This window comes from Phasianus colchicus, chromosome 2 (assembly GCF_987193195.1).
Source record: "Phasianus colchicus chromosome 2, bPhaCol1.hap1.1, whole genome shotgun sequence".
Lineage (NCBI taxonomy): Eukaryota > Metazoa > Chordata > Aves > Galliformes > Phasianidae > Phasianus > Phasianus colchicus.
In genome coordinates this window covers 72,077,290-72,090,824 of record NC_143437.1, presented here as the reverse complement: position 1 = coordinate 72,090,824, position 13,535 = coordinate 72,077,290, and the positions used below count along the sequence as shown (strand labels likewise).

At 35.2% G+C, this 13,535-nt stretch overlaps 1 protein-coding gene across 4 annotated transcripts in view; it reads right to left on the bottom strand.

Moving 5' to 3' along the window:
- The window catches only part of MMS22L (MMS22 like, DNA repair protein), an 88,646-nt gene that overhangs the window by 67,160 nt on the left and 7,951 nt on the right, over positions 1 to 13,535 (bottom strand). For all 4 annotated transcript variants that reach the window (XM_090135977.1, XM_031610781.2, XM_090135978.1 and 1 more), the window contains exons 4-10: positions 13,237 to 13,289; positions 11,516 to 11,603; positions 11,251 to 11,428; positions 10,119 to 10,212; positions 8,031 to 8,161; positions 3,412 to 3,525; positions 2,135 to 2,305 (exon numbers count right to left, since the gene is read on the bottom strand). In XM_090135977.1, the coding sequence (XP_089992103.1) occupies positions 2,135 to 2,305; positions 3,412 to 3,525; positions 8,031 to 8,161; positions 10,119 to 10,212; positions 11,251 to 11,428; positions 11,516 to 11,603; positions 13,237 to 13,289 (829 nt within the window). The remainder of the gene's footprint in view (positions 1 to 2,134; positions 2,306 to 3,411; positions 3,526 to 8,030; positions 8,162 to 10,118; positions 10,213 to 11,250; positions 11,429 to 11,515; positions 11,604 to 13,236; positions 13,290 to 13,535) is intronic.

Here is a 13,535-nt window from a genome sequence, read left to right as displayed (position 1 = left end):
GTGTATACTGTTCTGATTTTTTTTTTTTTTGGTAATCATCAATAGCACTTAAGAGAACAGGGATCCCTGGACAAACTCACAACCACTTTCAGAGAAATGTAAAGTACAGCTAACAGTTTGAACATAAAGAGCATGGGAAACATCAAGAAGAGCGCGTACAGTGCGATCTTGTGATTTACAAATTTGGACTTGGAAATTCTCTTCTCCTAGGTGGGCTCTAAGGAAAAAAAAAATACTGTTTAATCTTGGGCAAATCCCTTTCTGTTGCTGCATCTCAGATTCCTTCTTTAAAATAAGAACAACAGGAATCCTTTTTCCCATTCTCTGTCTGCTTGGCTTATTTAAATAACATAGTGCCTTGGGCAAAAAATCATCTCTCACAAGGCTAAATACATGGTACGTACCACTAAAAGAAACAGAGGAAAAAAACAAAGATCAAAGTAAACAGTATCACTGCATTCTGACTGGGGCAAAAAAACCCACAAACATAAGAAACCCAGGATAAATGACATAGTAGTTTCTGCATTCAACCTGGAAATAACCTTTCCTCTCCATTTAAAGTTCCTCTAGTAAGCACAGAGCATTGTAATTCTATCTTCTTAGCATTCCTCTGAAACATACCATGGACTGGGGCTCCCCCTGCCCCAGTACAATAACAGAGCAAAAGCAAGGAAAGGTTGAGACAACCTTCAGTATAACAGCCAGACATGGTCTACAATTCTACGTTTAAATTGAACATTTTAACATTTTTCATCCCTATAATGTTTATATACAATTGCTTTCATAAAATTAAAAGATCAAACAGTCATTTTAAGTTACCAAAAAGTTATGTCAGTTGATCTGTTTATTTTGATCTGACTCTCCCCTTTTTGTAGTTCTGCAGTTCATAAACCTGTTTTCAAGGTTTTAATATTTCATCCTATGTCAAAATGAGAATCATTTTTGGTATCTTGGAAAATACTTCAACAGAGAAACCGCATGTGTCACATCCCTTTAACAGACATAATTAAATTACAAATAATAAAATACACTCTGTAAGAAATACAGAGTTGATGCTTAGGAAACCGGTGAAATTCTGCTGGCATGTAAAACAAACAAAACATCTGCATTGCTGGGTCCTCAGCTACCTCTTTAGCTTCTATTCAGGTCCCTTTATAGTCAATTAAGGAAAACTGGCAGTTTTCATACCTCTCAAGATGGATGAATTGCCTCTCAGCAAGTGCCTATTTCCTTCCAAATTAATGATTACAAAGTTAAAACTAGGCAGGATGAATATCAGAGCATAATACTGAAAGAAGGATCAAGAAAACTAGAGTGAGGGCCATGCAGGAATTTCATTCATCAGTACCAAGCACAGCCCCACGTACATCTTAAACATAAGAATGACATGTACAGGTCTCATCTAGACAGCACTGCCACCCTCATGGAGTATATGGTAACATCAAATCCCTCAATGAAATTCACAGAAAAGAATGTCAATAACTGCAGGCTTCATGGTAGGAATAGCTGAGACCATGTCCTAAAGGCAAATATCTTGAAATTTTCTACCAGAAATTTGAATTCAGCAATTATTAAACAGTGCTAGTATGAGATATTCACATGGATTACACTACTCATATATATATGATTACACACTCATATATTGCACCTCAACATACCAATATGAAATAAATTAACTGGATTAGAATTACTCCAGAGCAGAGCTACTTTTTTTTCCCTTCTTTTTTTTTGAAAGTGATAATATAAGTTGCAGTGTTTAATGTTCGTACTTCTTACAGTACAAACTAATGTGCTCAGCCCATAAAACAGCAAACTCGGTGAAACATTTATGATACTGACAGTGGGTCTTAAAACATCTTACAGTGGGCTAGTAATTAGTACAGACTAAGTTTCCTTAATACAGTAATCTACTGAATATCTAGCATTTGACAAAGATATCAAGAGCTCCTGGAATGGTTAGTGACTTGTATAAAGTGCTCATTAATACTATCAACATTAATAGGTTCTTTCTTAAACATGAGAAAATTCCTTTATTATAATATAAAATGTTTTCCATCAACAAAAAAAGCAAACAAAATTGCAGAACTAAATAAAATACTATCACTTTCAGGTATTTAGGAAAAAGTAAACCCACCTTGTCTTCTAGATTTCCATTACGGTCAAACTGGTAGAGAGATGCCAGATGAGTAACAATCCACAAGCTAAAACTCAGTGGATCTTTACACTGAGCTGTTTCACAAACAGACCTACTTTCAGGTCTCTCAAAGATGCTCTTTAGATTTTTGTTCACGAAGTTCCAGAAACACTGAAGAAAATGTGAAAGTAAATTGGTAATGTGTTATTAAAGGCTATGTTAACATTCTCTGCTGTTGTACCAATCATTTCATTTTTACAGAGAACAAGCAATATGACAATTACTTAAAGAAAATATTATCAGAGAAAGCCTGAGCTATCTTACATGCTCTATCTTAGGATGTTCTTACTAGTAGAAATCAATGTGAAACAAAAAGATTTGGTCACAAGGAAGAACATGATATGATACCTCACAAAGTTACAAGCAGCTGGAATTACAATGTACAGACTGAATCCAGCAACTTTGTTTTCAAAAGAGAGAAATTAATGTTCTTTAATGAAGAATTTATACAACAGATTTTTGAAAAACTCTTAGCCACAGACTAATCTAACAAAGGAAAAGCTAGTGATGAGAAAGAATCAGTCTTGAAGACAGTAAACTGAGATTTGTTGTCAGTCTCTTCCAGCACTGATAAATTGATTATATTCTTCCTCAGATCCCCATCTATAGAATATTATGCCCTCTCTCAGCCCGTGTTTATCTTCCCTAATTGTACAGAACTTTTCTGGGACTTCTTTGCACTTTCACCCAGCTGATGTGGGTAAAGTGTAAGCATCAAATTATAAGCAATTATAAGCATCAAAAACCAGGTTGTTCTTTTACAGATAGTTGAAGTATAGGTACCAAAGACAGAAACACAGGCCAGATGGATCACTGATTTGACTGATCTACATTTTCTAGCACCGAGCAATGAATTGTTATATGATATAACACAAATTGCAAAATAATGATTTTAAAAAGTGGGTAAATATTTTCTTTTTCACTATGTCCTATTATACAATGTCCAGTTTGTTTGTTTGTTTTCCTTAGCACAAAATGACCTACTTAACAGTACCTTAAGATGCAATGAAACAGCATACTGCAAAACCTAGAGAACTTGATGCACATTAAAGAACATGGCTTAAAGCATCACTCTGAGCATGCAGTTCTCAAGGAAAAATGATGCTTAGTTTTACCATCAGATATGTGAACTAGTGCATTCACAGCAGTCTGGGAACATTTGGCAAATGCACTGCATTTGTAACATGCATGCATATGTAACAGCATTCTTCCATTACCTCTGCTTGAGATCCTTTATTTCTGAAGTCCATCAGCTGAATAAGTAGAACCCACAATTCCTTAATGCAGTTGCAGGGATAATGGTGACTAGTAAGAGCCTCAGAAGGTCTTACCTAAAAGAGAATACACAATACGTTTTTTCAGAGAAGTGTAATTTCTGAAGTTGCATATTTTCTCTGGTTTTGGTGTGGGGTTTGATTTGGTTTATTTTTTGCACTTAAATAACATGGCTACAGTTACAGACTAGAAAGTATATCATTCCATTAACAGCCAAAATATGTATTTCATACAATAAAAGACTGTTTCCTGATTTTACATACATTATAGACTGTACTATTTCTAAGCTTCTTTTAAGTCACTTTCAAACTTTATTTACACTAATGAAAATAGGGTTTCTGAGGCCTAAATGAAAGCAAATTGCAATAAATACTGATTCATTGTTTGACAGTATGAAAAAGAGAAAAATGATTATATTTTCTCGATGTTATAGAAAAGATAAGAAAAAGATTTCAAATGACTTAATAGCTATTATTGCTGTTATTTTTAACTGAAAAATCCGTAATGACTAGGCATAATGCTAGTAGAATATGTTCTTGTTGGCATGAAGATGTTAATGCTGCCACAGCATTTCACAAAATCTGCGTTTTGGTAGATTTACTGCAAGCATTCTTTTAATATGCAGAAAACAGCATATTTCAAGTCATGTACATTATTTGATTACAATTCCATATTTAACAAAAATCACTCTGACTGATGCATTTCAAATGCAAAGCATTCTTCTTGCGATTCATCTATAAGTTTTACATTCCCTGAATTGTGAAACAAAATAAGCAAAACAGATAAAGAAAATGCTAAATGCATGAAAATTCACTCTGCACTTTGATATTTTTAAGACCTAACAGCACTGTATTTGAAATAATTATAGTACAGACATAACTTTTACTTACTCTGTCTTAGGACTTATGAATCTACTGAGCTGTGTACAGAGGTAGTAAAACAGCGAGAAAAACTTTGCTTAAATAGCATAATTCCTTCAGCGGGGACAAAATGCCAGAAACATAGTAAGAAAAGAGTAAGACAAATCAGCTTATACTCAGTTTATTGCTTAACAATCAGTACTCCAAGTAGAATAACAAGCCCACATCCTTCTAAAGAGGGGAACGGCACCTAGAGAGATTTATTCATCTAACTCTCCACAGGAGGAAGAAACTGCTGTTATACTTTCCTGACAAATAAAGGGATCCTAGGATGACCAGCCAGCTAATTCCTAGATACCTAAATCAGATATGCTGAAATTGGATTTTTATGTCCTCTTGCTCTTTTTGATCCATTCATTTAGAATGGTTCTTGTACGACACTGGCACTTAAACTAATTTCAGATTTGGCAACCTAACAGTGAAAATTAAAAGTTAAATCAAAATACACAATGCCAATAACAGTAGCAGCACTATGATAGAGATGTTACAGAAGTGAGAATGAATGACTAAAACCCACACATTCAGACTAAGTATATCATCAATAGTCCCAGCTTCTGTTTCAAACCTCTATAACGTTCTGTAAGTATGCAGAATTTTTATTTATCATTCACCTCCAAAGTACTTCAAAATAGTTTTAAATGCATTTAAATCTAAGTAAGAATTCAGATTTTTTTAGAAACGTGACAATTTGTTTTTCTCTCTCTAAAGAATCTTGTTTAACCTACAAAATTGTCAGAATAGATTCTAGTGTCAACTTAAGAACCACATGAGGCCAAGACTGAAATATTATAAATGCTTGCATTGCTCACATTCCACAGTTGCTACTTAGAGTTTTTCCAGTGCCTATGTCTCTCCATGCTTCTAGCTAAACATCTATTATGGGAATCCCTCAATAATCTGAATTAATCTTAGGCAAATATTATCTAGAGAATAAACAGCAGCTAGACCACTAAAGTCTATCAAAAATTAATTATTTAACTGCTAAATTCCCAAAACTGAAGCAGCCTCAAAAGTGCTCTGGTTGACTCATCAGCAAAAAGATCTCTTCAAAAATAAATTACTGCAGATGCACTCTAACACTTGGGAATTTTATGGAAATATTAGATACCCAACTTATCAAGCATTTACTCTGCAGTTGCTGCAGAAACTTTCACCTACTATGCTTTTCTACAGGCCAGCAGGATCTCTTCTGCACAATGTGCTATATCTGACCAGGATAGAGTATGACTAGTACTAACAAAGCAAGACTATATAGAAATTGGATAGACAAAGTTTAAATGAGACATTGTTCGGCTCAGGGATAGTCAATACCTTCTCTCACAAGTTCAGTACCTTGGTAGAAATAGCTATAACCACAAACTGACTTATTCCTGGGACAATACAGGTGTGGTACCAAGGATGCATTGCTGAGAATAGAATAGACTTCCGGGGATATTATTTCTCTGCCTAATGTACCACAGGGCACAATGGGCTGAGTATGCCAAGTGGCTTGATGGTGTAGCAGTTCAAGATACAAATTTGAAAGTATGAGTATAAAAGATCAGTGCTTATGTCCCTCCTTTCAAGAATACTAACAAATGTTATGAGCTTCACTTGTTTCAAAGCTTATTAGTATGCTAGTGAGCTGACACTGTCATCCATTATGGGTGTCAGTTGTGTTTTCAACAGTTTTCACAGAATACCCTGAGCTGTAAGGGACTCACAAGGATCAACTCTGGGCTCCACTGAGGACTACCCAAAATTCAAACATTATGTTTGAAAGCAGTCCAGATGCTCCTTGAACTCCAGCAGCTCGGAGCCATGACCCCTGCTGCAGGCAGCCTGTTTCATACTCACCATCCACCCTCTGCTGAAGAGCCTTTCCCTAACCTCCAACCTACCCTTCCCTGACACTGCTCCATGTCATTCCCTTGGGTCCTAACACCTCACAAGAGCAGAGCTCAGCACTTCTGCTCCCTGTCAGGAGCTGCAGGCTGCCACGAGGCCTCCCCTCAGCCTCCTCTGCTCTGGGCTGAACAGATCAAGGGACCTCAGTCACCCTTCATACAACTTGCCCTCCAGAACTTTCACCATCTTTACAGCCCTCTTCTATATACTAATAGTTTTATGTCCTTCTTCCAGTTGTGGCACCCAAACCTGCACACAGTGCTCAAGGTGAGGTTGCACAGCACAGAGCAGAGGAGAACAATCCTTTTCCTCACCCAGGTGGCAATGCTGGGCCTGACGGACCTGGGGTACAGGTGGCCCCTCCAGCTGCCAAGACACACTGCTGACTCATATTTAACTTGCCAGCAACCAGAACCCCAGATCCCTTTCCACTAGGCTACTCTCCAGCTTCTTGTTCCCCAATGTGTGTATATATATATATATATACACACACACACACACACACGTTTGCCCTGTCAGAATTTTGAAGAATATTATATTCATTGCTGGATTATAGAACAAAATGCATATTAGGAGGCACCAGCTAAAGAAGGGTTATCTAGCTCAAGTCCAAATTCCACTTGAGAAATTAATCTTGAATAGAACTAGTTCAAGATATGCAGCCCAAGCCTAGGGTGAACTGAAGAAAACACTGAGGTACAACAATCTCCTCTGTTTGTTATGTGGCTCTATGAAAGTAGGATCAATCTGTCATTTTAAGTATCTGACATTTCACAGGCTACTATCAAGCACAATAGTTCACAGATACTACTCAAATCTTCCTTTACAACTTTACACTCACTTGTTTGTTCTTTTTGATGGAGAAAGATGTTGTAGTTATCTGATAATGTAATAAATCAAAACCGATTTTCAAAGGTAAGAGAACTTTCCAGAGAAACAGTTCAAAAGAACAATTTATAAATGCTACTACAGCCATTTTCCCTCCAACCCTATAAACAGCATTACGAAATAAGGAGGACTCCATTTTTCATGTTTTTGTACTATGAAAACATAAGTTATACAATTCAGTCCTGCATTCATATCTCACAAGTGCTGATCTAAAGCAGGTTTCACAATGACACAGACAAACAAGATTCCACAGCTCTCTTATTGGCTAATGCTATTGAAACTTTGTAGCCTTCATGTCCTCAAAACAAGGAAGAAAAACACTGCAACTGGAGAAAGAAAGAAAAAAGAAGGACAAGTTTTCTGTTGACAAACATAAAAGAGTTGTAAAAGAAAGATGAGAAAACAGAAGCATTGCAACAAACTGTAGTATGACATTCTGTAAGCGTCCAGTTAGTTTACTGCCAGGATTACAGCTATTTTTCTTTGTTCCTGCTGAAAGAGTTTGAAGAGACTTTTTTTTTTTTTTGCATTATAGCTCTAAATCTTTTAGACTGTGCCATGTTTGGCATTGAACCTGAAACACTGAACTTATGAAATGTGGCACTCACTTCTGCTCCGTACACAGTGCATTTCAATACTTTTCTCTCATTCAACTGCCAGATGGTCATGAATAAATATAACACAATTTGAGCTCTTAACAAATAACACTCTTTAAAACATGGAGATATTAAGCCATACGTAACTTAGCAGCTACATTTAAAACTTAGCAGTAAGAAGTCATCTATGCATTGGTACAATATCTAATTCAGATGCTTCTGTTGGGAAACATAAAACTGTCCATGCTCTATATAAAGGAAATAAGTTACCTTGGTATACTTCTGGATGGACAAGCTTATTAAATCAGATACAAGATTTTCACAGTGTTTTTCAAATAAACTGATATTGGTTAAATTCTCCCCAGTTAGATTTATGAAATGGTTAGCATATACAACTTGCCCTAAAAAAAAAAAAGAAAGAAAATTAGATCTATTTAGTCTAGAAAGGATTTTTGTTTCCTAACCTATATATCTTAGAATTGGTTTGCTAAGTTGTATGTAATTTTAATTTACCAACTCATCTAGAAATGCCTGTCCATTATAAATTCAAACTAATTTCTTCATTACACTCAAGTCTAAAATTACTCCAGTTGATAGTCAAAAGGTTTGGCATTTTCAGCCTTTTATTGGCACAGCTTTTCAGGGAAATTAGGTTTTATTTACCTGCAGCTTCCCCTTCGTTACATGCCAGTGCGCATGTTCTGAAATCATGACATGTTTTGCAGATATACAAGTTGATGACAAACAATTCTAGAGAGGTCTAACACTTTCTTTAGGATGTGTTGATGTAAAAAGCTGACATGATCATATTCCAACTTGAGCATTTGTAGACATTAACAGAGATAAAATGGTAAAGTTAAGAGGTAGTTAGATCTTATCTTACGAGCTTTCCAGAACAGAAGATATGTAGAATGAGTCTGTAGTTTATCCTTAGAAATGCAGGGTAAAACTCTGCATCCAATACCTTGCCACTGGTGTGAAGTTTCCATTCAGCATACTTTACAGAATAAAATGAGAACCTAAAGAATTCAGCAAGGTACATAGAACACAAGACAGAATAATAGATGCAGACATGCCTTGACTAGTGAATTTTGTTGTTAAAAAGCATGGAGTTTTCTGTTACAGAAATTAATTACTGTATTATTACTCTGAACTTTACCTAGAATTAAATATAGAATTCTGGAAGACATGGCCTGCAGCAGTCTGCTCATCCCTTCTCCAAAAGCCTCCCAGAAAAGGAAAAGAACATTATCCCAATCAGTCATGAAAGAAATTTGTAAGTTTATAGAATAGCCAATAGCATTATCTAGAAATATAGGCATGGAGAAATGACAAAGATGCAGGAAAGCTACTTTGTGACTGTACTCAAAGCAGAAAAAAGTTCATCTAAGTGTTCAGTTTTGATATCATTACTTTGCCCAAACATGCAGTGCACTGTCTCTAGACCTTACGTTACCCCAACTACTACAATGCTTATATGGAACTTTTAGATAATTTATATAATGAGAAAGTTTTTGTTGTAGTGGGACTGTCCATAGAAGGACACACATTTATGTCATTCGCTAGCATGGAAATGATCTCTAATGTATACAATTTTCACAAAGAAAATCGTAATGTCCTGTATTTTAACAATTCCTCTTCAGCCACCTGGATGTTCTATAACTGCATTCTATGACTTTTTTTTTTTTTAATTGAGTTTCTATGAATATCTTACCAATCTCTTTCCTCTTTTAAAATTAAAATTATTATCTTTACACTGGTTGTTATTTTTTGTTTGTTTGGGTTTTTTTGTTTTTTTTTTTTTTTAAATAAAGACCTCTAAAGGCCTCTTCCTTTGCACTGTATCTTCTTAGTGTAACATATGATTAGCAACATGAATCCCCTGCTCTGGATTTTTTGTTCTGGTCCACCCATTGAAACATTTCATACATTTGTTTACTGCTCATTGTTATACATTGTGAATCTCTGCAAAATGTATTTTTATTTACAATGTCAAAAAGTGCCTTGACATTAAGTATCAAGTACACAGCAAGCAATAGTTGAAAACAAACTGTATAAATTTTGATAAAAAATAACAACTCCAAATACTATTTTGTTCCATTTGAGCTATATGAAGAAAAGTTTAATCACAGACTCGTTGGCACAATGAAATAAAGATGCAGAGACCAAAGTTTGATAAGATTTGAAAAGGAAAGATTGCCTTCACCAAATTTCAATTTAGACAATTAAATATAGCTGTGCTCAAAAACTACTGAAAGTGATAAATTATTCTGGATGAATTAAGACAAGAAATAAAAATAACATAGTAAAAAAAAGTTAAAAAAAAAAGTTAAAAAAAAAAAAGCGCTGCATACTTACTCAACATTTTTTCACTTAGTACATGAAGAATTTCTAGCACTAGCCAATGGATATCCAAATGGAGATGTAGTAAGTGCCATGATGGTGGAAAGATCTGTGATTACAAATACACACATTTATTTACTGTAATGGTTTTTTAGTGAATTCTGTATGTTGCATCAAGACTTAGTGAAAATGGGCATATATTTCGCCTGCAATAAACAGCATTGATACGTATGAACAAACCACATATACACAAGACATTCAATCAAAGGGAAAAGAACAAAACAAATGCCTTCATGATAATTAATCCTATCTGTAGAGAACATTTGTAAAGAATTTAATATTATCTAAACCATAAATTAAACACACTGTCTCGATACTTTTCAAGTAAAATACTAGGTAGCACACAGACTGCTAAAATAAAGTATGCTTTTAAAGTAATTCCAAAGTTTCACTATTCTCTATTCCTTAAAGATTGCTTCGAATTGCTGTTTCTTTCATCAGAAGTAGCATCTGATGAAGCTAACTGACAAGCTAAGCTAACAGAAAGATCCCCAGTGCTGCTTCTTGGTGGATCATTTCTCTCTAGATATGAGTTTATGCAACCCAAAGATTGAAATTCCTTGAAATTTTCTTCTCAAAAGTGTTAGTTACCATAAACAAACATACACGCACAAATCTTAGATGTGTGTATTTCACATGTGTTTAATACTGTATTACTTCCACGCCTGCACTTTTCTTCTTAATATGCATGATCATTTCCTATTTTAAATTATGCTTCAGATCATATTTTGTAAAAAAGCGCCCCTCCTATTGGAAGCTCAGAAATTCTAGGCATTATGATTTTTTTTAAACATGCTACACTAACACAAGCCTACTTATTTACCTATATTACTAATTGTATATTGCAGGAAGAATTTTAAAAGCTATAACACATAAATAAATTCCAAAAAAACAACATAAAATCCAAAGCTCATTAGCTGTGCTGGCCAAGAATGGAATGGCACTGAGCTTATAATGTGAGAAACGAAGAAAATAAAAATCAATTTCAATAACATTCTGAAGAAAGATTACTTCCTATTGAGACAAGATTCATCAAACTGAATGCGTACTCTTACGAGAGAAATTTACAGCTATAAAAGCCATCAACCTTTGCTTGATGTTGAATGGTAAATGCTGCCAGGACACTACTAGGGAGCTCACAAAGGTGACCAATGTGTAGGGTCAAAGAATGAAGCTCTTCCACCAACACTGATGGGAACTGTGCTTCTAGTTCCTCATATGGGTGGAGTATTCCATCGTTTTCCATTTTAGAGGGCTCTAGATACCTGAACAAACAGAAATACAATGAGAATATGGATAAGGAACAGCTACACAAAGCTTAGTACATTAAGTAAATAGTGCACAAGTCTCACCTGAAGATGAAAACTTTCACATAATGCAAGAAGTCTATACATAGACGTCTGATGTTCTCTGCTTCTGAGTGCAAGTTGGCAGCTTGACCTAAAGTAAAAGAGATCAATAGCTTAAAGCAGATGGTGCTCACACTGTGACACAGATATCATGCATTCTCTACAGTAATGAAACTAGACCACTGAAACACCACTCTTCTCTGAAGTCAAATTGGTAACTGTCTGGTAACAAACAGCCACTTTCAAATACCATCTTGCCAAATGCAATCTTGCCAGAGTGATCCATTCTTTTTCTTATTATCACAGGCACATACCCCAAATATAAAGAAAAAAATCACATACAATCCCTCAGGATAGGTGGCAGAGATAAGCAATTAATGCTAGAAGAAATCACTCAGCCTTACAGCCCTACTCCATATCTGCTTCCAAAAGACCTTCTAAAAATGTGTCAAGCAATTCAACAGCATATTTTTCTCTTGGGGAAACTCATAAGCAGATGAACTTTTTTAGAAACTAACTTTCTAACTTCTCTTCCTGGGAAGCAACCCATCAATGAACAGTGCCCTAAGATTTACAAAGCTAAAGGTCTTTCATTCACTATCACATATCCTTCACTTCACTTGCAGCTCAGTATACTTTTATCTAGTTACTGTGGCTGTCTCACACTTTGTCTTCCTTCTCTCCCTTTTTCCCCACATCTTGTTTTGTAGCTTTCTGCTTAGAAAAAAATAAAACTTAGTGCATGCTAAGTTAAATGCAGCCATTTGAATACCTAATAATACATATACGCTAATGCCTAGTGTTCAGTCAGCTTGCAACATCGTGCCTGATTAAGGATGAGGTGATCATTGGTAGGAGCATAACAAATAGAAACAGCAAATGGGTTTGAGCAGACTCCAGTGAAAAGTGTAAAGTACTAGAAAATAAGCATGGTAAAAAACTCTGCCACATTTTGCACTGTCCAGGGAAAGACAGTCACCGTGGTATTCTCAGCATCTGTACTGAGAAGATACTGCAGACAGTGCATTTCTAAGTAATTACTGAACTTCTCAGCTTCCTACAAAATTCAGCCTTCAAACTTATAAATAAGCCTAAGGGTGCAATAATCCTTCCGAAACATAGTGAATTAAATACTAAGGCATGAATTGCAAACAAAGTGTTTTGTAGTGATCTCATTTCATCAATCCTACTGCCAAGATAAATTTGTAAATAACTCTAAACATCTGTGAATTACTCTAAACTAAGCTTTAGAAATGTACTAACTTTTTAAAATGTAAGCCAAAAGAACACTGGAAAAAGTCTCAAATCACTACCTTTATAACTAAAATAGTAACTAGTATTTTTTTGATGCAAGTTTCAATTTCTGATTATGTTAACAGTTTCGCTAAATCCTAACATAGGATTGACATCTCAGTTCAACTTAATACAAAATTCCCCACTGTAGTCAGTGAGGTCAAGATTGACCTTCCTAAACAGGCAGACCTGGTTCCAAATGACTCGCACCATTTCCACATTGCTACGTCAAGTATCTATTTTCACATCACCATAAATCACTTGGTTGACTACACTTGTACACTTACTACAATTTATGCTGGTTATGTGTTGCTCTGTGGCACACTCTGAGCCCTCAGTAAAGAATTGAAACACAAATGTGGTAATACAGTTCTATAATGAGAAGGCAGTCGATATTTACCCCTGCTTCAAATGAAATATGTTCAACTTACCAAAGTCAGAAGAATTCATTTCTATTAGGTCCTCCAGTTTGTATATTTGTTGCCTAATTAAAAGGATATAAAAGGATATACAATATTTATATAGTTTGAAGTTATTTGACTACATTTTAGCAAGGTTTTAAATAGAACAGCAAAATATTCCTTGCTTTGTATTTCTAAAAAACTTACACAAATATAACCTGGGAGATGGTATTAATGGAAGACTATAAACACATCTAAATACACAAGAATGACAATGGACAGTTTTTTCTTCTTTTTAAAACCATTACATACAGTAACAACAAATAAAA